Source organism: Panthera leo, chromosome B4, assembly GCF_018350215.1.
Source record: "Panthera leo isolate Ple1 chromosome B4, P.leo_Ple1_pat1.1, whole genome shotgun sequence".
Classification (NCBI taxonomy): domain Eukaryota; kingdom Metazoa; phylum Chordata; class Mammalia; order Carnivora; family Felidae; genus Panthera; species Panthera leo.
This window is the reverse complement of record NC_056685.1, coordinates 43,691,911-43,716,605: the sequence shown is the minus strand read 5'-3', so window position 1 is coordinate 43,716,605 and position 24,695 is coordinate 43,691,911. Positions and strand designations below refer to the sequence as shown.

Here is a 24,695-nt window from a genome sequence, read left to right as displayed (position 1 = left end):
GGACTCATGTGTTGTTCTTGTATTAAAAGTGTTGGCTGGCCCTACACATCTCTGTGTGTATAGGGTGTAACATCTCTAAAGCTAAAGATTTTCTTGTGTGCCTTTCACAGGAGTTTGCCATGCCTCAGAGCTACTCTGAGTTTTTCTACTCTTATTGGACAGGGCTATCCCGCAATGGCAGCGGACAGGCGTGGCTATGGACCGATGGAACCCCGTACTCCTCTGAACTGTAAGCCTTCAGAACATTTTGTGGGAAAAGCATTTAATAGAGAGGGTTTGCTTGCGTCACAGGGTCCAACAATTGGGTTCAATCAGCATTAGTCGAACATCTGCTTCGCACTGGGTGCGGGGTTTGTAAGAGGATGGACCAAGACGTTCAAAAATAAAACGTAGTGCTTGCTTTCCAATGGCTTATAAACCTGTGAAGGAGACCTACAAACTGTTAGTGAAACAGTGGGGGCAGTTCCCCGTCTGGATGCTTTCAGAGTGTTTATCTCAGGGCCTGAAGTCCCTTGGAGTTATCAATACCCAGAGACAATATAAGACCTCAGATTTCTTGGCTTTCTGGGTAGTGTAATAGGGAGCGCATATTTATTTATTTATTTAATTTTATTTTTCATTTAATTTAATTAATTAATGTTTTTAATATGAAATTTATTGTCAAATGGGTTTCTATACAACACCCAGGGGAGCACATCTTTAAAAGTACAGTTTCTGAGACTAGATTTGCTGACGTTGTAAGAGTAATATTATCAAAAATTACTTTTACTTATATGAGCACTTAGATAGGATTGTCATGGTATCTTTTGAAACAGGTAAATGTAATACCTATCCCCAAATATATTACAGTTTAAAGCCACATTCGGACAGATACCTTTCTTCTCTTTATATTGTACAGGATATCTTCTCCCAGGAGGTAGGACATAATCAGTGTAATCATTTTTTTTTTTTAATTTTACAGTTAATTAAACTGAGTCACAGATGATTTCTCAGATGGTGGTAAAATCATATGATAAATTTGATGGATTGTAGCATGCATCCTAGTTTTAATTAGAAACACCTTTTGTTGCTTTAGATGAACGGATGCTTCTAAGAATGAGTATGGAAATTGAGGGGCTGAAAGTAAGAGCTTGGTGACCCCGTCTTCGCAGTAAATTCATTCTGCGTGTCTATTCTACAATTTTGTCAAGCGAAGAATACTCCCTATGTACTCTCTGGGTATTTAACATTTCACTTTAGAAGTAAACTATGATTCAATTAACTTTTTTTTTTTTCTTTCTTCAAGGTTGGAGATTATAATAGATTTCACCAGCCTAAGAAGCAGGGACTGTGTGACCATCCTCAATGGGAAGGCTTTCTCAAAGGACTGCAAAGAGTTGAGGCGGTGTGCGTGTGAAAGAAAGGCTGCAGCAGTGAAGCTTGAGAGTCTCCATTAGCCTCTTTGAGCCATTACGTGGAGGTGATTGACTCTTCCGCCATAAAGGTGATGTCAAGCTCCCTTCAGGGAAATTGAAGATCAGAACAAAAGTCAATTTCTTTATGGGCACCTGTAATAATTTGGTTTCAGTTCCTTTTTTTCTCCTATTGGAGCCATGTTTGTACAACAAAGCAGCAAAATGGTTTGAGCCAAGCAAGGTCATTGCAAAGGATATTCGAGACATTGGGAAATGGAAAAAAAGGAGGAAAGGCAGTTTCTCTGACAGGTACAAGAAACACTTTCCTGTTTCCTGCTCAAGATTGCCAGCATTTCTGAGCTTGGGTTCATGCAAATGTTTATGAGTCACAAAGAAGTCCTATCTGCATACCACCCACCAGTCGCAGACTTTCGTAAAGTTGTAATCTACCTTCTTGACCTAGAGATGCTTTCCAGCGTTCTTCCTTCTCATCATCTAATATCATCTGCCTTTTTCCATGTCTTCCTTAATATTTGGAGAAGTGAGAAACTTACTGAAGTAGAGGAAATAAAGGTGTGTAACATTCTTTACTCCAAAGGTCAAGTAGACCATGAGAAATTAGCAGTCATTTTCTATACAACGTTCTTAAATACAGAACTAATTCTTTCTGTTTCTGTTTGCTTCAGTCCGTACTTTTCCCTTCCTACTCTCTCAATAAAGCCCCCATCTGCCATGTCTAGGGCTTGCTTCCCACTGGGATAACTCTCTTTATTAGAATCTTAACTTCTTATGAACATACCTCCCCATGTTCACTTAAGACTCCAACAATTATCTCCTTTCCTGAGGAATTTCTTCCAAGAAAGAAATATTCTCAGCTCAGTTTTGTATCCCAGTTACTGCCCCAATCCTCCCTTCAGAGAGATTGAAGACCAGAGCAAATGTCAGTCTCTTTATGTGAATCTAATCATGTGAGTCTTTAATCATTTCCTATTTTCTTCCATTTGATCCATGCTTATGCCTTTCAGGTACTGAAGATTTAATAATAATAAATGTAAATAATGTGAAATGTATGTGATTTGAGAATAGATTTGTGATTTGGGGAAATTTTCAGCGTGGAGATGTTCTTCAAACTATGATAGCAACCTGTGTTTTGGTTGTTTGTGCCTTACAGAGAGTTTGTAGAGACTGTACAAGAGTACTGATTATTTGATCACTGGAAGAAGATAAGTCTTTGAGAGGCACACTGATTTCAAGAAGGTGGTTTTAGCACTTTCCTGAGATGAAATCTTTTGAGGCAAGCTGGTCATCAACACAGGGCTAAAGATAAGTCAGGGAAATTTTAATAGGTTGAGTTATCCAATCAGGTCCTGGAAAGGGGAAGAGAGACTGTGACATTTGCACACATCACTGGTTTGTTGTGTAAGCATTCCTTTCTCAGGAAGCCAATATGCACAATCATAACAGGAGTCATGGTAAATAACACCATCACAACCACTGACTGTTGGTTTATGGAAAAATCAATTCTAAGGGTTTCATGCTAGAAAGGATCATCTATTATAAATCTTTATTTGTCAGCAGTGGAAACTGGGGTGTTTTAGTTTTATTTTCAGTAAGCATCTATCTCATGGTAAAATATTAAGTTAGCAATCATGATAAAGAGAATATTTCTGTATTCATTTTCATAAGACTGCATTACTTAGCAATCACTGCTTGTGGATTGCTTACTTATGAGTTAATTTTCTTTTCAATTTTCTGTCGATTCGTCAGGAAATGTCTTCAGCGTTGAACAAACTTTGTCTTGATTTATTGTGTTGTGCAAAAATAATTGCACCTGTGGCCATAAAAGGAGATGTTTTAGATCCCCTATACTGATTCATTATTGGGCAAATCACTTTACCTCATGAAGTTTATTTCATTAAGTATGAAGTGGAAATGTTTGTAATTTTCTCGTGGTGCTGTTGTTGGCTGAACTGGGGTAAATATGAAATTAGTTTTATAATCTAAATTGCAATATGAAATGTAAACGACATTAACAACACGTAAAAAAAGGATTTAGTGTTTTCTTTTAAAGTTTATTTATCTATTTTGACAGGGACACTGTGAGCAGGAGTGATGCAGAGAGACAGGAAGGATCCTTGGGAGAGGATCCCAAGCAGGCTTTGTGCTCTCAGCAGGGCTGGATCCCATGAACCATGAGATCATGACCTGAGCAGAAACCAAGAGTCGGACGCTCAACTGACTGAGCCATCCAGGCACCCCTATTTTTTTTTTTTACATAAGGGACCACAAAAAAGCATAAGCAACCCTTTTTGGATATCTGTATTCTTTAGTAAATTATCGAGAGGCACTTACATTAGGAAGATGTGGAGATTACCAAATGTTTTTTATGATGAGTGCAGATACTTAATGAATGCAATTAATAAAATAGGCACATAACAAGAAATGTGGTTTAGGACTTTAGTTAAGCAATTAAGTGTTATTTAAGTTTTGTGACCACAGGAAGAAAACATGGTTAATATGAGAAAGTCAAATTATTTTGTGGACTAAGTTGTAAAACAGGGACATGGGACACATCGTTTTGACCCCTGGCATCCTACATAACTGCAGTCTAGGTCAGGGTTGAATGACAAGTGTCTCTTTAAATGCCATTGCTTTAAAGAGACTAGCTGCCTGGAAAGTGGGTGTTGAAAAGTGTTCTCCCTTCAAATCTGCAACCTAAGGGAAAGTGTCACTTTAGATAGTGAAGAGGGAAAAAATAGCATTTACTTGACATTCTTGCTATTCTTAACCCTATTTCTTTCCATATTTGCCCTCGGTCCCATCATCTGTATCACACAACTTGCGACACTGATCACAATATGAGCAGATATTTCGAAAGAACAGAAATATAGTAGGGCACAACATTTTCTCCCCATTTTTTAAATACTTAAGAATAGGAAATAGGGGCTCTTGGGTGGCTTAGTTGGTTAAGCATCAGACTCTCGATTTCAGCTCAGGTCACTGTCTCATGGCTAATGAGATCGAGCCCCACATCAGGCTCCCCGCTGAGAGTGGAGCCTGCTTGGAATCCTCTTTCTCTCTTTTTCTCAAAAAAAAAAAAAAAAAAAAAAGGAAATAATCATGACGTGAACTTGAAAATGTGATTTGCTAAGACATGTTTCCATGGATAATCAGAAAAAGCAGCACCGCGTGAATTAATTTTTGGCTCGTGAAAACTTTTTCTCTTCCAGGCTTTTGTGTGGTTAGTTAATTCTGAAGAAATTTCAGGAAAAGTCAAATGAGGAACATAGCCTTTCCTGGTAGATCTGAGTTCCCTAGGGTACACAATGAGTTATTTATTTTCCTGAGGATATTGAACCGCTTTTAAAACTTATCAACAGGAAACAGATCATGAGCCCTGTCCTGTAACAGCAGGAAGAGTGAGAAGTGTAAGGGGAGCTTTTACATTGGAGACATAAGCGCTTATGAAATAAGTAGAAGACTCTAGTAGATTGCCTTGGGTCTGGCCTTAATATTTGTTATTTATTTATTTATTTATTTATTTATTTATTTATTTTTAATATGAAATTTATTGTCACACTGGTTTCCACACAACACCCAGTGTTCATCCCAACAGGTGCCCTCCTCAATCAACTACTTTGTAAAGGGATTCTTGTCATTTTCGCAGAATGCAAAAACCATCGTTATTTTATTTACAGTGTACATAACTTTTTTACAAGGCTCGTTGTATGAATAAGTTTTTAGGATCCGGTAATATTATTATTCTATCAACATTACTATTCTAATGTTTTCCTTTTTATACGCTTAATGTACTTTAACCATAGCTTGTAACAAAGCTTCTTTACATTTATAGGATAGGGTTTTATGTTTCCTTTCCTCCTTTTTCTTAAAGCTAACTTGGATTTCAATGAGATGGATGAAAGATATCCAATTGAGTATTGGTGAGACCAACATATAAAACTTGTTATCTCTGTGCCAAGGCCCAATCCCTTACCAGTGCCTGGAAAAAGACCTTGATACTCTGGGCCAAAAGCAATCTGCAAGAAAAAAAAATTTCCACCCGTAATATCTATGTGCAAAGCAGTATTGCCACTGAGGAAATTTGTAGGGTCCTATGCCAGCTGCACTGTAGATAAGATTCTGGCTTGTAAATTATGCATCACATATTGATGGAATGACATCAGCTGAAGGATGTTTGCCTTTGGCTTCATTGTACTTTTTCTTAACAGAGTTATTAAATGCTTCCTATCCTTTCTGTAAACATAGTTCCATGACAATACTCTGAAGAATCTTGAGACAGTCAAATTGTTATTGTTTCTCGTTTATTCCAGGTTATTATATTCAACCGCCAGCTGTCAGCTGTGAAAACCAAACACAGGACTCAACTTATACTGTGTTTTCTGTGCTATTTTCCTTTTCCAGGTTCAGCAGAAAATTAGACAAAAACCCCTGTTATTGAAAAGCCCACCGTTTAAACTCCAGGTCAAGGGTAAATTAAAAAAACAAAATAGGGGCGCCTGCGTGGCTCAGTCCAACTTCGGCTCAGATATGATCTCACAGTTTGTGAGTTCAAGCCCCACGTCGTCTCTGTGATGACAGCTTAGAGCCTGGAGCTTGCTTCCCTCTCCCTGGAGAGGCTTAGAGCCTGGAGCTTGCTTCTGTCTCCCTCTCTCTCTGTCCCTCCTCCCACCCAAAAAAATAAATAAACATTAAAAAAGTCAAAACAAAACAAAACATGAAAACATGCTCTTCCCATCCTTAAAGGACCTTATCCTTCAAAGGTCACCTTTTACAATAGACTTCTAGGTTCATTGAAGTTATTTCCACTAGCCTCAGTGGATTTATTTTGTTTCACTTTATTTAAGCGGTATCTTTATTGTAAAGAGAGATGAGAATCTAATGTAGCTCAGCTAGTCCTTGTGAAAATACTTTAGCTTCTCAATATTCCTGTAACCTGAGCAAGAAAAAGGGTCATGTTTATCTGGACTACATTAATAAAGTTGATGCCTACAGATGACTAGTAATTTACTCCAGATAATAATAATGAGCACTGATATAGTGTCAAACTCTAGGAAAGGCAATAGTTTCAGCAATTAACATACATTAATAATTTAATTCTCAAATAATATTTTGAAATAAGTCCTATTACTATTTTACAATGAAGAAATTGAGGCACAGAGAGATGCAGTTACAGTGGAATGTTACTTCTCCAAAAAAGACATCCAGATGGCCAGCAGACATGAAAAGATGCTCAACATCACTTGTCATCATGGAAATGCAAATCAAAACTGCCATGAGATGTCACCTTACACCTATCAGAATGGCTTAAATCAAAAGCACAAGAAACAATAAATATTGGCAAGGATATGGAACAAAAGGAACCTTCTTGCACTGTTGGTGGGAATGCACACTGGTGCAGCCACTTTGGAAAACAGTATGGAGGTTCCTCAAAAAGTTAAAAATAGAACTAGCCTATGATCCAGTAATCATGCTACTAGGTATTTACCCCCAAAATACAAAACACTAATTCAAAGGGATACATGCACCCCTATGCTTATAGCAGCATTATTTATAATAGACAAGATATGGAAGCAGCCCAAGTGTCCATTGATTAATGAATGGATAAAGATGTGGTACACATACACATGCACACACACACACACATAATGGAATATTATTCAGCCATTAAAAGGAATGAAATCTTGTCATTTGCAATGACATGGATGGAGCTAGAGAGTATAATGCTAAGTGAAATAAGAAAGTCAGAGCAAGACAAATACTATATAATTTCACTTATATATGGAATTTAAGAAACAAAGCAAGTGAGCAAAGGGGGAAAAAAAGAGACAAGCCAAGAAACAGACTCTTAACTACTGACAGGAGACTGATGGTTACCAGAGGGGAAGTGGGGGGGTGGGTGTTAAATAGATGATGCGGATTAAGGAATGCACTTATCATGATGAACACAGGGTGACGTATGGAATTGGTGAATCATGACATTGTACCCCGGAAATTAATACTACAGTGTATGTTAACTATACCGGAATTGAAATTTTAAAAATAAAAAAAAAATGCTGGAGTGTTAACCTTGAGAGTCCCAGCCTGAGTCCTTTGATTTGTGAGTACTAGAGACAGTCAGAGAGAGGAAAGAAGGAAGTTCACAGCTGTCCTTTACTGGAGATGCACTGGTACTGACGGCCTAACTACTCCTTCTACTTATATAAAGTGCTTGTAATGCAAGCGTCCAGTAGAATTCTGCAATCCTAAAAGGGTATTGTCTTACAGGCAGCAGATAGCTGTCAGTCTTCTTTCTAATATGAAAATCCATATCTCTGTCCTACTCTCCTGCAGATTCAATAGTGGAATGCCTGGAAGCCTAGAAAACATGCAAAGAAAGATCTGGCAGGCAGAGATTTTAAAAGCTTACATTTATTTATTTATATATAAAAAAAATCAGCCAGCTAGAAACGCATCATCCCCCCAGGGGCTTATAGATTTTTGTGTGGAGTTTATAGTCACTCTAGATTAGGGGGAAACAAAAGCACAAGAACATGTTTTTTCTTCAGTTTGTTCTCAGCGTTTCGGGATTTTGTCCTCAGTAGCTCGAAGTCACTTTTATTCTTGGCAATTTACACTATATCAAATGAAGGTCTGGAAAGCATTGAAGGAAATTGCCAAGTGTAAATGCAGAGATAGGTTTTGATACCTACCTCCCAGGTAGGTAGTTTCATAGCCCACACATAGGCATACTTCACTTGCCCTTTGGAATTTTGTGGCAGGTTTTCCAATGGCCTGATCAGCACACTCTTGCAATAGATCTCTTCAAGTGCAATTTTGTTCAGGTAGAGGATCATAATGCATACTTCTCACAGATAAAATATTTCCAAATGCTGCAGTTAGCGGAAGACAGGGACTTGTCCTTGAGATATCCGCAAAGCTGGTTAGTTGATTGGAATGTCTTTACTGGTGACCTGGGGAGGCAAAGTCAGTGAATCTGACTTTAGGCATGGGGCTGACTGTGATGGTCTTGTGGGTACCTAACGTGAGGTGGGTAGCTCTTTGTTTTGTTTTAATATGGTATCCTCCTATGGCACCCTCTTTCTTCAGTAACAGAGCTGTTTTCCCTCAATAAAAATATGCTACTACAATAGCAAAAAGCCTGACATTAAAAGAAATAGAGACAGAAAAGTTGGCTCTAGCTTAAGATTTCTCTCCCGACTCTTAACTCTCAAAATACTAAGGCACCTAATCCTGTTCACCAATCTCCCTAGTTCTATCTAAAAACCTTAATATGGAAATCGCTTAATAATCACCATAATGTCTTTCCCTTAGTACTCTAGCCATTAAACAATCCACAGGAAATGTCATGATACTGATAAATGTTGTTCATGCAGTGTCTCCAATTTTGATGTGAATGTGCTACGGGTGATGGCAGCAGGACTGAGAAGGAGGAAAACTTGGAAGCCATGAAGCTACCCTTCAATGACCTCAGCTTTGGTTCCAATAAAAAGCCTGTGAAGCTATCATTGCTGGTTCTGTCTTCTGGAAAAACTCTGAGGTATAAAATAAAAGGAACGTCTGAATTCCCTCAGGTTTCTAATTTTTCTTGTAACAATTCCCTCAGACACTTACAGGTCAGGGGGAGGAGCGGAGCCATCTTGCCAAAGCCACGATCTGCTGAGACCGTCCTGAGACAGTCCCACCCAGTAATCATAGCCACTTTTGATCTTCCTCAGGTGGCCAGTGATAAAGTCCTAGAAGAAACAAGACCTCAACAGTGAGCTAGGGGGAAAACAGCAACAAACTATGATGGAATATAAAGTGTGACATTTTGCCTAGATGGAAATTGAGAAAGAATAAGACAGAGATGGTTTTAAAAGAAGGGATACATTTCGTAGATTTGTTTTTATTGTACGATAGATGGGGTCTTAAGGACTATAAGGAAAATCAGCATCTGGTAATAAAATAATCTTAACAGATTCCGAGTTTGGCAGTTAATACATGTCAAAACAAGGTGTGATACTAATCAGGAAAAGTAGAACTATCCTTGACATCATAGACCTGACATAGATCATTCTTTCCCAGTATACTTCAATACGAGAAATAATTTAGAAGATTCCAGAGGCAACTTAACTGTAGGGGTATTCTGTTAGAAAAAACATGACTAGCTTTTGTCACCAAATTTGCACAGAAAAAATAGTGGAAGCCTATAATTGTAGTGAGTTCAAGTTGTCTTGGTTTACTGCGTGTCCTTAACATATTGTTAAATTGTTCTCTCATTATTCTTGGAAAATTGAACGTTAGCTAATCGTTGAATATAGCAAGCATACATTTTTAATAAGGTCAGAAATGTGTTAACTCTGTATTCTACTTCATACATATTTCCATACATATGTAAAATGACTTCAGGGAAACACTACTTGTTTTAAGATGGTAATGAACCAGACTAAACATTTCATTTAGCAAATGCTTATTTTCATAGACCTCTCCATTTCATGACGTCACTTCCCTTTTTATACTTCCGCTTTTCCTTGGTAATTACAGAGTTGTGATTGGTTGTTATACTTCCCTACAGCATTGAAAATGATGACTCTGAACCATACACAACTGTAATATACGTACATCTTGGAGTGGATCAACAAGTCATAAAATAGTATTTCCTTTACCGCCTCGCCTTTTTGATTAACAAAGGACATACAGCTAACATATTCTCGTTGATTTCTGGATAGCTTCCTGCTTTTGTTTTGTTTGTCTAATTAAAGGGAAAACAAACTTTGGCAATTCCCACTTCGTCTCTTTGAGACCTTTATTACGTACAACAAATATACTACTTTTGTAGAATATTAAGGAATCCTGTCTTATTAGAATCAGTCCTTTCTTTTAACGTATCAGGGTATTTTCAGAATGATAGGAAACCACGAGATAGCGTTTACCATTTCCTCTTTACTGTCTATTTGTAGAAGATTAGAGCCCTCCTTCAAACAGTCCTCTTTACTGGTGTGCCAGATTTTCCAGTTTTCAAAGACATGGTAACAACTTCCACCATTCTGAATCCAGTTGTTTGGACAAGGGCTGCAGTTATGGGCTTTGAATATAAACATACTTTGTTAAATTTATCAGAAAAATATCAGTAACACATCTCCCCAAAGGAACCCCTTGTCTCACCCCCAATGAAACTGCACTTTTAACCAAATGGTTCGTATGAGGCAGTACTTACCGTAGTGAGATTTATATAATTATTTCCAACTACAATAGGTCTGTAAGAACTAGTTTAAGATAAAATTAACTTTGGGGGGCCTGGGTGGCTCAGCTGGTTAAGCGACCAACTCTTGGTTTCGGCTCAGGTCGTGGGTTTGAGCCCCACGTCAAGCTTCAAGCTGACAGTGCTGAGCCTGCTTGGGATTCTCTCTCTCTCTCTCTCTCTCTCTCTCTCTCTCTTAAACTTAAAATCAGCTTTGGAATGTCTTTCCCCAAATTGTTCCTCTTCTATAATAAGTGAGCTGATTATTCTATTTTTATAAATATTTCCCTTCTTTAGGTTGACATCATTTATGTCTTCATTTGTTTGCTTATTGTTTCATGTCTGTTAACCTCACTGGTCCAATCTAATTGGAAATATACTGGACCATTAGGCAAGCTGAGTAATAAGTTTCAAGTTGATGTTTAAATTCTGAGAGTTAAACATGAACGTGTTTCGTAGGTAAGGGAGAGAACAAACAGTTCATTCTACTTTGAGGAATGATTTTAGAAAAACGTGAGTGAGGAAAATTGAAGAAAAACATAAGTGACCAATAAGCTTATTTCAGAACTTGGATATAACTAACAAGTAAGCCATATTGTTTAATCGGTTTTATGAACCCTGTCTTAAAGAATGTATTCACAAAAAAAGTGTGCTCAAGAGTATAAAAGGGGAACCGAAAAGCAAGAATTTGACTGTTTCTTGCACAGTTTTATAGAGGGAAAGACACTGGCATTTCCAGAACTCTAGTTTCTAGACAGAGGACTTCTACTGAGGGTCACAAATAGTTCATTATCAGTTTCCATGGATCCAATGTTGAGTTTTTTAAAGCTTTTCATTATCCTTCATTTAGAATCTATGCTGATCAGTGTCTTGTCTATTGTTAAAGTTATAGTCTGAGTGGCATTGACAATAGCAGCTGAAAGTCTGGAGGACATGTTAGATTTGTAGGTCTCCAAAATGGATATTGTCATTGTCTCAAGGTTGGTGGCTCAGATGTGGGCCCGACTCATGCTTGCAAAAGCTTGATGTATTTAAAAACACTGTGGGGCACACAGTGATTCTGTAAACATTTATTTGACTACATTTTAGTCAGAAGGAGCTATAGTAGGTTTTTGATCTCTCTCATTGGTGATTCTTTAAATGGTATTCACTCCAAGGATAATTAATGCCAATTAAGTAACCATAGAATATTTGACAAACTACAAAACAAATAGAAATAGGCTGTTTTAGGTTTAAATGCTTTTAAGAGGGGAGCGGCTTGGTTGGCTCAGTCGGTAGAGTGTGACTCTTGATTTCAGGGTTGTGAGTTCAAGCCGCATGTTAGGTGTGGAGCCTATTTGAAAAGAAATGCTTGTAAGAGATGTAAAAGATAAAACTGAAATAACTTCATAGAATATTTAAAAAGAGTTGAACCCTGCATTGTTATAATTTTTGTGATAAATACTCTGATTTCTAAAATGATTTTTCTGCCCAAAGGGATATCTAAATTTGAATCTAAAGCAATGTCTCAACTAAATATATTGGAGAATTTAGAACTATAATTAAAGATGCACTTACAAATTGGAGTGATTGGGTAAAACATCAAATGCTGCTTAAAAAAAAATCTGATCTAATCCTACACATTTCCCTTTGAAATTTGACTATATGCTTTTTAAATCTGCATTTCATGGGACCTCAGTATTTTCCACATTCTATGGAAATATATAAATAAGATTGAACTGAAGTGTGGATCAAAATTATGTCCCTCCTAATTTAAAGCTCTGACTGTAGTTCTGCTGAGAGTAAAATGTATGTCACTTTTTCTTTTAAGGGATTGGTGCCTGCATTTGTATCTGCACAGTGGAAACTGATTTGATATCAATTACCTGAAATGAAGGAGTTTTGCATCAAGGTTTGACAGTATTTCATCTGAAGGTTATGGTTTTTCTGCCATCGTGTGAAATTCCACATTGTTCTCTCCTGATGGATGAGTTTTTCTTGCTGCTTCATTGCAATAGTGGACACCTGGAACACTTCAAACAATAACAATCATTCTTAATAAAAAATGCTAACAAATTATTGCAAACTAGTTTTTCCATACAGACTAAGTACAGCTGCAAGTTACTGATGATCTTTGGGCCTTTAATTCGCATTAAGTTTTTGTTTACAATTTACACTGTTCAAGAATCAAAAACTTCAAAGGAGACAGAGCAAAAAGCCACTTTATCACCCAGTCTCCTCATGCACCTGACTTCACTCCCCAAGAGCAGTCAGCTTTACCAATTTCTTTTTCACTCTTCCACATATATTTGCTTGAATTTTACAAGCAAATGCATATAAAATGCCCTCTCTTCCCTTTGTATGGACGGTAGCAATCTGTTTATATGGTTTTTCACCTTTTATTTTACCACTTAAAATATATTTGGGGGGCACCTGGGTGGCTCAGTAAGTTGAGTCTCTGACTATTGGTTTCAGCTCAGGTCATGATCTCCTGGTTCATGAGACTGAGCCTCGCATCGGGCTCTGTGTTGGCAGTAAGGAGCCTGCTTGGGATTCTCTCTCTCTCTCTCTCTCTGCCACTCCTTCAATCATGCTGTCTCTGTCTCAAAATAAATAAGTAAACTTTAAGGAAAGGTAATCATAAAGTATATTTTGGACATAATTCCATATCAGTATATAAATAGCTTTCTCATCGAATTCCATTGTCTGGATATATCATGATTTATGTTAGACATTTTCTATTGACTTTTAGACTGTTTGTAATCTTTTGGCATTCCAGAAATAAATACTGTAATAAAGAACCTTAGTCATACATAATTTCACACATATGCAAGCCCATTTTTAAGATAAGTTGCTTGGTCAAAGTTTATGTACATTTAAGTTGTATTACATATCTCCAAATTACCCTCCATATATGCTGTTGCACATGGTATCTCAATATCATTTGACTTTGCATTTCCCTTTTTACTTTGGTGTCGAAACTTTTTCTCGTACATATAAATGTCATTTGTATTTCCTTTTCTATGAAGTGTATAATTATATATAATATATAATATATAATTACATACATAATTAACTATAATTTTTCTCATTGAGTTTCTACTCTTTCCTTGACTGTTTTATATGAGGTGCTTATTGTGCTGAGAATTCATTCAAACAGGCCTGGGATCAGCCTGACAGTGTCTGTAAAGTTTCTGCCTGGTACCGACCTCTGGACGAGGTATGAGACATACTGATTAATAGTGTCACTTTGCAATCATCAGTCTGAGGATGTTGGGGCCAGATTATACTAGCTTGTCGGCATTCTTTACTGATGCCATATGACCGATGATTTGCCCCTGGTTACAAGGAGGTCCTGAGCAGGGTCTGCTGTTGAAGCTGGTTACCTTACAGAAGTATGCCTATGTGGTCAGCAAAATATAAAAATTCCCAAGCAAGACTCTATTTGAGGTGCCCTGGTACCAAAGTATTCTGTGTATACATTGGTGATTCCTGACTGAAGAGAAGAACTGTGTTCCGAAAGGATAGTCACAGAGGGAGGACAAGACACCTGTTCGTACCTGGCCTGTCCGGATCCTTCATTGTAATACATATCCTTACTTTAATGTGGTCGTTAAATTGTACCCTTTTCTTATGGTAAACCGTACATTTGTCAGCCCTGGCATTTTGGGCCGTGTGACTCTTCTTCGGCAAATCAATCTCATTTAACGGGTTCTGCTAGTGCACTTGTACTTTGGTAAACTGAGCTTTTCCCTGATACGAGCTGCAGTTACACTGTCCCAGTGTGTCTTTTGACTTTGCGTTTGGTAGTTTGCCCCACGTATGTCAGATGCTTTTTAAAATTTTTGATTTTGTTTAAATCCAAGGTAGTTAACATATACGGTAACAACGGTGTCAGGAGTTGAATCTGGCGATTCATCATCTACCTTTGGTAGTCAGTGCCTATCCCAACAAGTGCCCTCCTTAATGCCCATCACCCATTTAGCCCATCCCCCCACCCAACACCCAGTTTGTCCCCTGTATTTGAGGGTCCCTTGTGGTTTGTCTCCCTCTCTGTTTTTACCTTATTGTTTCCTTCTATTCCCCTATGTTCATCTGTTTTGTTTCTTGAGTCATTTTTAGTAAAAAATTTACACTTGAGATTATACTTTTATAAGTATAGTTCATTTTTCCATATTTGGTAGCTGGAATTTATTTTGTTGGAATTTGTAAGGTATGACTTCAGCGTTTCACCCCCAGATGGCTACATTGTGTGTGGTCTCATATCCTTTACTGAATGAAACCCCTCCCCATTGTCTTGTTTTTTTTTTTTAAGTTTATTTATTTTGAGAGAGAGAGAGAGTGCTGCATGCATAAGTAGGGGAGGGACTAAGAGAGAGAGAGAAAGAGAGGATCCCAAGCAGGCTCTGCACCATCAGTACAGAGTTCCTTGTGGGTCCCCGAACTCACAAACCATGAAATAATGATCTTAGTCAAAGTCAGATGCTTAACCTATTGAGCCTCCCACGTGCCTGTCCTCCCCATCCTCTTTTACTTGCCATCTGTAGCTGAAAGGATAGAATAATAGGAATAATATATTTCTATTATTTTAGTTACATTCAATCTGCCTGCTTCTCGGCGGAATGAACCACACAGCCTTCATTATTTTATATTTATAATTTTGTTTCAATATTCGGCAGAGCCTGCCTTTCTCCCATTTTCACATTACTTTTATATTATTTTTTGTTGCCGTTCTTTCCTTCTAAGTCTGACTGGCTTTTTAGGTCAATTCTTTTTTAAAATCATATTATAAAGTACCCATCTATTCCTAGTCTATTAAATAGTTTTCTTCACATGGATATTGCTTTTCTTTGTGCCGTCTGGTTTTTATAGAATGTCTTGAAACCCGCGGCTTAATGTTTCTGATCAGTTTGGGAAAACATTCATCCAGTAGGTCTTAAAATAATACCACTTTTATTGAACTATCTCTTCTACTTTGGGGTCTATTATTACACATATGCTAATCTTTCTCAATATGGTCTAGGACTCTTACCCTCTTTTCTATATTTTGCTCAAGAGCTAGGGAGATATGCAATGGATGGTTTATGCCTTGTCCATTGGTGGTTCAAGTAACCTAGGCTGCTAGTGGCTTGGATTATGTTCCTTCTTAGCAAAAGGCGAGATATAACCAGAGTGGGGAGTAGGACAGTGATGTTACTTATTTTATTCTATCAATAATCTGGCACGTTTAGAGATTGAAAATAATATTTTTTTAGGAATTTGAAGTATTATTCCAGAAGTTTAAATTTCGATGAACTCTTTCTAGATTAACCATATTCTTGAGGTTATTGCTGCTGTGTTTATTACCATCTGAAAAGGTTGTACTGTATAAAACTGTAATAAAACTGGAGAAAGGGAAATGAGACTTCTCTTTTGTTCCCCCCCAAATGGGAAGCAAAATACAGTGTTGGGCTTGTAATCAATTTGCGACAAGTGAGGAATAAAGATTAAACACTATATTTATTTGGGGGAATATAAGACAAATGTTTTTAAAGCCCCCCAAATAAAAGTATCTTGTAATTATACGATGTTGTATGATATACTTAATGGATGAATTAAGAAAATGAAAAAGAAGAGTAAAAACAAATGAAAAAATTTGATGTTTTAGAAAATATTTTGCACTACAGAGCTTTCAAAATAGAAATTAGCATAAATCATTTGGTAGAAAAAAATAGAAAATACAAAATAGTAGGAAGAAAGCAAGAAACTGCTTCTCCTTACATTTAAACCCGCCATTCAAATAGCAGTTGTTAGCATTTAGTTTATATCTACTAAAACTTTTTTCCACATATGCATGTAAAACCCCATCTATTTTACATATAATTTTTATAAAACTGTATTTTTCCATAAGTGACTTTTAAATCTGCTTATTTCATGGGAACTATTGTGTAACCATATCTCCATGTTAATAGCAACAGTTCTAGAAGACCTCTTTAAATTACTACAGTGTATCCTTTTATATTAACGTACATGATTAATTTTACCACTCATTTTACTGTCAGATATATATGGATGCATTTTTAATGGTATACAAAAAAATTTGTAATTAACCCATGCATTACCTTCATATTTAAACAGGATATAGATTTCATTCATTACTCTTTGTCAGAAACATGTCCCTGTTTCTAATATGTATATTAAATTATATATTATATAATAATTTAAATATTAATATTGGCCTTTTTCTTACAGTGAAAATTTTCATGGAGAGAATATTTAACATTCTTTATTAAGTGGAACATGATTAAGATGAGATAATTATTAGACATTAAACATGATTTTTACAACTCAAAATATACTGGCTATAAAAGTTATAGATTATAACTGGAAGGACAGCAATAAGTTAAGAAAGTCTGAAGGAAACAAACCACTTCTTGTTTAGCACAACTCTTGTTTCTGTAACTGGCTTTTACTTAATAAAAGCCCTAAGAATGTTTTGAGAGTGTAAAAGATGATCTTGGCCAATGGCAGTATTGGTAGCAAAAAAATAAAAGCCACTATACGTGAAGAAAAGCCACTAGTAAAAATATTTTACATTTGTATAGTGATATTTATAAGTTTTAAAAGTAGGTATTTGTAGCTATTAATGCAAAAAAAAGCCAAAACTTGTAGTTGTAAGCATTTTCCAGAAATTACTGAAAGTTTTAAATACTTTATTTTCTAGCTAGCTTTCCTTTATCCTCATGGAAGTATTTTCTTCCCATATTTTTTGTTTTGGGAGTTAAAAAAAAAATTGTTTCATACAGACTACATCCATGGGATTACGGCATTAAAAAAACAACAAGCAGCAATCACTGATGTTGTCACCGTCTATCTTACTTTCCTGACCCCATTTTTAGTTACTTTTGTATCCTTCCAGTGTCACTCTGTGCATGAATGCTTGTACTGTCGTCAGAATGGAGCTAGACAATATTCCATTCAAAGTGCCCAGGTTTTACAGAAGAAACTGAAATATTAGAGGTTAATTTACTTATCTGTTAGTTCTCTCTCAACTCCTCAATCTATTTCCAGTGTGTCTGTTTGAGAAATATACATTTAAGTGTGAATTTCCTAAAAAAAATAGACTTGCGTTTGATTTAAATAACGTTTTTATATGATACCCAGAGAGAGTAGACGGTGAGATAAGGAACGCTTTCGCAGTGCTACCATTTGTTGTGAAATTTCTTTTGAGGTGATAGACAAGGCAACAATTACTTATTGAACTTCTAGTAATTCTTAAAACAATTTTCTAAGAACAATCAGGAAAATAAGTTCATGGCTAACATGAACAAGATCAAGTTTCTTGTACTTTGTGGAAGCAAATCTGAACCTGTCTCTTCTTCATTCTAGAACTCATAATTCTCACCAGCTATAGTCTGCTAGATAGAGAAATGTTTTTCCAGAGCATATGAAAAGGAGGAATTATCTGGACAATAAACTTTATCTCTGTCCTTCTATATATACTTCCTAGTGCTAGCATGAGTGATAATCCAAGTTGTTGGTTGTTTTTTTGTTTGTTTTTTGTAATCTGCAGCTCTGTAATTATTATATTTTATAAAAATTTCACTAGCCAGATACGAAAACATGTCTTAAAATTTGGACTAAAGAAATGTGATTAATTATGGCCCAAATAAAGTGTTCAGATTGCATTAAGCTTACTATCTTGTACTTTGCCTCATGTAAAGTGAAAAGCTCTTACTAACATAATCTGCATAAAGTTAAATTTAGAATACATGCATATTTAGAAAAGAAAGAGCATTATACTGAAATCTTTCAAATTGCATCCTTTGGCATACTAATAAAAGTCACAAATTGAATCATAATATAAGTCATTATTTGCATTATTTTCCCCAAAGAGACTATGGCATTAGAATTGAGTTAAACAATTAACTCGTGCAGATGAGCATTAAAAGTTATCAGTAGCATCCCAGTGGTTAGAGAGTTACATAAATGCCCCATAACTTAAATTAGTAAGCCATTATTTTACATCACTTATATGCATTTACAGGTTTCTCATTGATTGGTTTATCTATTTATAAACTATGATATTTATTTATAATGATGTATAGAATTGTCTATAAAGCTACATGCAGCATATATGTACATATGTATTTTTATAATGTATAATTATATGTAAAGTATATGTAGTATGTATACAGAGAGATTATTTAGAAGATACCCTTTTGTACTTACACTTGATGCCCAGGAAAACAGAGGTTGTTACTGAGCCCACGCAGAAAATACATGAAATCACCACCAGAAGACACCATGTTCCTGAGCAAGGAATAGGGCCAATGATACTGGGTTAGAGAAAGTAGACGAAAGACATGGGCTAAGAGCAGACCGAGTGAAAGAAAGAATTTGCATTCCTACTAGAGAATCCCTGAAGCCCTGGGGACTGTGGTAACAGGAAAAAAGCACTCTGAACTTTTGGAAATGCAAGTTAGATTTGGAAAAATGTCAAATCCAATAGGTTAAACAACATACTTCTCTTAACGGTATATGATGCCACAATCTTACTACCTAGTTTTCTAGTTTTCTCTTCCAGCAATCTTTTAGAGCAAACCGGGTAGTAAGCCTTCATTTTTGAAAGCAAACATCCTCATCTCTCTCCAGTGCCACTTGAACAAGATTGGTTCAAAAATATTTCTTTTATTAAAAAAAATTGGGGCGGGGGGGCGCCTGGGTGGCTCAGTCGGTTAAGCGTCTGACTTCGGCTCAGGTCATGATCTCACGGTTTGTGAGTTCGAGCCCCACGTCGGGCTCTGTGCTCACAGCTCGGAGCCTGGAGCCTGTTCAGACTCTGTGTCTCCTTCTCTCTCTCTGCCCCTCCCTGGCTTGTGCTCTCTCTCTCTCTCTCTCTCAAATGTAAATAAATGTAAAAAAATTTTTTTTTAATAAAAAAATAATTCTTTTTAATGTGTATTTATTTTTGAGAGAGAGAGAGAGACAGAAACGGAGCATGAATCGCGAAGGGGCGGAGAGAGAAGGAGACACAGAATCCCAAGCAGGCTCCAGGGTCTGAGCCATCAGCACAGAGCCTGGCACGGGGCTCAAACTCATGGACCGGGAGATCGTGACCTGAGCTGAAATGAAGAGTCAGACACTTAACTAAATGAGCCACCCAGGCATCCCTTAATTTTAAAACATAAAATTTTGGCTGAGGGACATTTTTTTTTCCAGGTAATTTTGCATCTATTCAGAAAGGAAAAATGAAGAATGTATGATTTGCTATATTCTTAACACTAGCCAGAAAGAATTAAAAGTTATCTTTGTTTGGATTATGTGGTAGGCTGAATAATGCCACTGCCCCAACTGCCCATGTTCTACTCTCTGGAACCAGTAAATATTTTTTGTGGTAAATGAGACTTTAAACTAAGTGAAGGATCTTGGGATGGGGACTTTATCCTGTTTAATCTGGGACTTTATAAGTGGGAGGTCGGGAGTCGGGGTGCTATATGACAATGGAAGCAGAAAAACACTTGAAAACATAATGCTACTGGCTTTGAAAATGGAGGAAAAGGCCATGAGCCGAGGAAAGCAAGAAATGCCGCTCTAGAAACTAGAAGACACAATGAGATGTATTCTCCCCCAGAGCCCCTTAAAGGAACGCACCCTTGCCAATGCCTTGCCCAATGAAACCAATTTTGGACTTCTGACCTTCAGAACTGTAAGATAACAAATTTGTCTTGTATTAAACCCTGCGGTCCATGTTAATCTATTATCAAAATAATAAGAAGCTAATACAAATGTTAAATAATAATACCAGCACTGATCACTGGAGCAGACAGCTCCAGACTGATAAGATTTTGCCAGGTTTTCAACCCATGTTTTCTCTTTATTTCCTAGTATTTGTCAGGTGATTTTCAGGGTATTTTATGCAGGAACCAAACTAATAAAAAAATATATGATTTCTTTCATGAATCTTCCAAATTTGGGAATTCGTTGTCTTTCCAGCGAGAGAGAGGGAAAAGGGTTACTTTTTTGTCATAGGTTACGTATTTGTCGTAGCCATTGCTCTTTTCGTTTCGCACCTTTACTTACTCTCCCATATCACTTCATTTTTAACGTTAGCGTATCATGCACATTATCAGATGCATACGTGAGTAATCTCATTAGAAAAATCACCTTGGGCTCATCGTAGGCCAGGAAACAAAATGTAAACTGCAAAGTCTTGGACTAAATAATCAGAACTGGTTACCTGAACATTTGGTGGAAGACAGATGTTTCTGGTAAGGGTTTGGTGTTGGATTATCCCACTGGAGTGAGTTGTATGTCCCTTCTTCCTGCATGTCTGAGATGCTTCGATAGGTAAGGCAGTCTCCAGGAGAAGCCGAGGCAAAATATCTCCTCTTGTGGCAGGAGCAGGCTGGTGAAAGAATTGAAATTGACTACTTCTCACACCAGTGGGAAACTATGTTTAGGTTTAAGGAATAGAATCGATGCATCTTCATCTAGAAAGTAGAAGTTTGTGAAGTTGAAGCCAAAGTAGAACTTGTTAAAGAAGGAAATGAGAAAGAACCTGAACTTGAAACGGCCGATGGTAGAATAGATTATTGCTCTGGTTTCAAAAGCAGAGCAGATGTTGAAGGTGACAGCACTAGGTTATTGTCAAGATGAAAAGAAGTCCAAACAGCACCCTTATATTTGGTGTAGGAAGCATTTGGATGACCTAGGGAGCAAAGAGCCAGGGTTCGCTCACCTGGATGTAAGGAGCTGTGGATCACTGTGTATCCTTAAAACAAAAAAGCTAGGGAGGGATTTCATCTCTAAAATTAATTTACCTGCTGTAGTAGTTAGGGTAATGTAGTGACAAGTGAGTTTCAGAAAGCACACTAAAGATTATTTCTTGCTCACATAACAATTTAGCTTGAGTAACCCTGGTTAGTGGGTCAATTTCTTCCAAGGGGGACCCAGGCTCCTTCTATCTCGTGAGACACCGGAGTCCTTTGGAAAGGGAAAGAGAAGATGGCAAATCTACATCTGCTCGAAAAGCCATAACCTACATGTAGCACATCCACAGCCACTAATGTAATGCTTGTGTTTGGATCTAAAAGGCTGGGCCTGATAAATGTGATTTTTGCCTGGCCAGGGAAATTTTTATGACAATGTTACTCTAAATGGGAAGCATGAGTTATTTAGTGGATAGGTGGCCATTTCTGTCACATCCTGTGACTATAGCATTGGTATTAAGAAACTTGGTACTTTAATCACCATTCACATATTGGCCATCTGTCCGTATGGCCAAAGGTCATGTCTTAGTAATGTATAGTTTGCAAATCTCAACAATCTGCAAAATTGCAATGTTCCCTTTTGTTTCAGTGTCTCCCTGCGTCAATCATTGGTCTCTGTAACAGAAGAAAACAAATGGCATATTCAGGGAGTGATCTAAGGGCATTGAATAAGGGCACTGTTGGGGGAAGGATTAATGGACCCAAAAAAGGTGGTGAGATATGCATTGGGATACTGTTATCACCCCTAGGCCTGAGGAGTTAAGGGGAGGGTGTTTGAACTCCATGACTTGTTTGATAGGGGACATGGCCTAAGATATTGAACTTACAGCCTTTCCTTTGCCAAACCATGTCATGGTAGGGAAGACCCAGGGACTGAATACCTTGACCACTGTCTCATTTCAACCTTTGATCACTGCTAGGACCTCCCAATAGCTAAATTAACTGGAAGCCAGCGGCAAGTTTCCCCAAATAATGCTGGTTATTTGAGTTCTGCCTCCCAAGACACAGGGTGGGGCCGAGAGGATCTCAAGAGGTAAAGGGAGACTATCCAGCAAATTCTCTGAATACTTCTAATGGTTTTCATGTGACTTGAGATTCTGATCTGAAAAACAATGTCACTTAACTCTGTAGCCTTTTTAATGTAGTGATTTCTATCTTGAAGAGAAGAAGAGGAAGAAGCCATAAGCATACCAAACGTGCATTAAGACTAATGTCAGGAGCACAGGAACAGGAAGTTCAATGAGTTGTCATTAATTTCCAGGTGTGCTCACATTTTATCAGGACTAAATATCAAGCTTAGAAAGATCTAGTTTTCTGTAACACAGTATATGCTCTGATAAATTTCTTTAGGGGAAACACTGGGCTCTCCCGATAAAGAATTAATAGGTTACTTGTATCGCTTTTGATGTTTTTAATCATACCACCTTTTACTGATTATTCATGACTTTCCAAGTAGTGTTTCAAAAGGCTTTTATGTGAATTATTTTGATTCTCAGAACAGCTCTATGAAACAGGCACTGTCATTAGCACAGTGTAACTTCGTTGTAAATTGAAGCGCAGAGAAATCAAACTATTTACCAAGTGGAAGTCAGTATTTGAAATTAAGTGCTCTGATCACAGAGCCTGTGCTATTAAAATCTGTGCTATTCTGATTTCATGTATAAGATTATTTTGATTTGAGGACCAGAAAAAAGAATATTTGTAGGCACAGTTTGATTGGTTTACATTTTTTAATTGCATTTTTTCCGGGACCTAAGATATCATATTATTCTTTGAAATTTACTTGTGCCATAGTGATGTATAAATATATGTGGTTTTTTTTTTTTCCATTTGCGGGTGATAAAACACTAAAGTCCAGAGATATGGTTGATTTCTGGATGATTTTCTCAAATATTAGTTCCTATTCCATTTCTCTGAATCAGCAAATAAAAACAGTAACATAATGATACTCTGCCCCCAAGACCATAATTTCAAGACATTTGAAGTGGAAGCGAAACCTGAGGTATTTGTGTTATTTTTCCTGTCTCTCCAAAATCTGCTTGTTTACCGATAGTCTAAGACAAGATAAAGATCCAAGGGTCTTTGGGTATTAGAGCACAAAGGTATAAAATAATACCTATTTGTTGAGTATTTATTACATGTTTGGTACTCTGCTCAATGTTGTATATATCATATCAGATGATCCCATTACCTGTGAGTAAAGTAATAATATTAAAACCATTTTACCCATGAGGAAACTGAGAGTAACTTACCAAAAGCCACACAGGGAGGAAGTTCTAATGTAGTTTTTCTCACAATGTATTAAAAACTACTTGTAGCAGAATCGAGCCGGAGTGCTTCTTAAAAGCACAGGACTCAGCGTCTTCTCAGCCTTCCAACTGAGAAGCTTGAGTATTTGTGTTTGCACATCTGCATGGTTTAACAAACCTCTCAGTTGAGATGTTTGAGAATCCCATTCACAAATTTTATTACCACCAATGTGAGAAGAAAGAGTGGCTTCAAGGAAGCTGTGGGAAAGAAATGCAATGTTTGCCTGTTATCCCGTGAAAGGGTGCCTCCCCACGTATCTATAAATACTTCAGGAGTTATTCAGCAAAAAACAAGCATAGAACTGTCAGGAAGAGATAAAACATTTTTACTTGCCGTTTTGTCTACGTGCCTACGGGCCTTGTTAAGGAAGCATTTTCTTATTTTTAAACCCCATCAGTCTTCTTGCAAAGAAACTTTTATTTTCCTTGCACAGAAAATTACAGAGGTTGAGTCTGACCAAAGCAGACTCAGAATCCAAATTGTAATTCTGTGATGTTTTACAGATTGTGGTGCTTTTCACGCGATGACAAGTGACTATTTTTTTGCTTCCCGTGAGCCACAAGGAGCCGTGCTTAATGCTGGGCGTATAGGAAAGTCATGGTGTTTGCCTTCATGGAGTTATCGATCTAGCTAGTACCCTGACCTTTTCTTAGGTTGTGCGAGCGTGAGATAATGGATGCTATTCTATTTGAAGTATGAGAAAATGAACGTTAAGGGGGCCACACTACTATTTGGTCCATGGTTGTACTTTAGTTAAGTCATCATCTACATTGTTCTACGGAGTCCAAGTTCAGTTTTCTTTCCACTACCTTATGTTGTCTTTCAAACGTAGATATCTTGCACAGCTTCGGTTGATGAAAGCCTAGCCGTTCTCATTCCAATTTAAAGTGTTTTTTTGTTTGCGTCTGAAGATGCAGTGAATCATACTGGGTTGACATAATTATGAGGAGAAGACAAGAAGAAAGAAAACCCATGGAAACAGAACAACTGAGAACAAATGATCAACTCACAGACTGGCTT

The 24,695-nt window shown here is 37.1% G+C and overlaps 2 protein-coding genes across 6 annotated transcripts in view; one reads left to right on the top strand and one right to left on the bottom strand.

Moving 5' to 3' along the window:
- Positions 1 to 13,066, top strand: part of CLEC1A (C-type lectin domain family 1 member A) — a 35,382-nt gene extending 22,316 nt beyond the window's left edge. For 2 of the 5 annotated variants that reach the window (XM_042945786.1, XM_042945787.1), the window contains 2 exons: positions 111 to 229; positions 1,286 to 3,571. In XM_042945786.1, coding sequence (XP_042801720.1) covers positions 111 to 229; positions 1,286 to 1,436 — 270 coding nt within the window. In that variant the 3' untranslated portion in view covers positions 1,437 to 3,571. Of the gene's footprint in view, positions 1 to 110; positions 230 to 1,285; positions 3,572 to 5,816; positions 5,948 to 8,788; positions 8,953 to 12,445 lie in introns of those variants that run through there. The other 3 variants (XR_006204688.1, XR_006204686.1, XR_006204687.1) reach the window with 3 other exon arrangements.
- Positions 7,300 to 20,996, bottom strand: CLEC9A (C-type lectin domain containing 9A). The gene is made up of 6 exons (XM_042945788.1): positions 20,834 to 20,996; positions 18,826 to 18,906; positions 12,501 to 12,647; positions 10,328 to 10,479; positions 9,027 to 9,148; positions 7,300 to 8,365 (listed from the first exon to the last, which is right to left on the bottom strand). The coding sequence occupies exons 1-6, from the start codon at positions 20,922 to 20,924 to the stop codon at positions 8,245 to 8,247; spliced, it is 714 nt and encodes a 237-aa protein (XP_042801722.1). The 5' UTR covers positions 20,925 to 20,996; the 3' UTR covers positions 7,300 to 8,244.
- Between the last annotated feature and the right edge of the window lie 3,699 nt (positions 20,997 to 24,695).

Excerpts from the sequence above, each read along its gene's own strand:
- CLEC9A (XM_042945788.1), bottom strand. The coding sequence starts at position 20,924 with ATGCAGGAAGAAGGGACATACAACTCACTCCAGTGGGATAATCCAACA. Across the intron at positions 18,907-20,833 it reads GTCTTCCACCAAATGTTCAG|GAACATGGTGTCTTCTGGTG; the intron begins GTAACCAGTTCT and ends TTCCTTGCTCAG. Across the intron at positions 12,648-18,825 it reads TGTTTTCCTGGGCATCAAGT|TGTTCCAGGTGTCCACTATT; the intron begins GTAAGTACAAAA and ends TATTGTTTGAAG.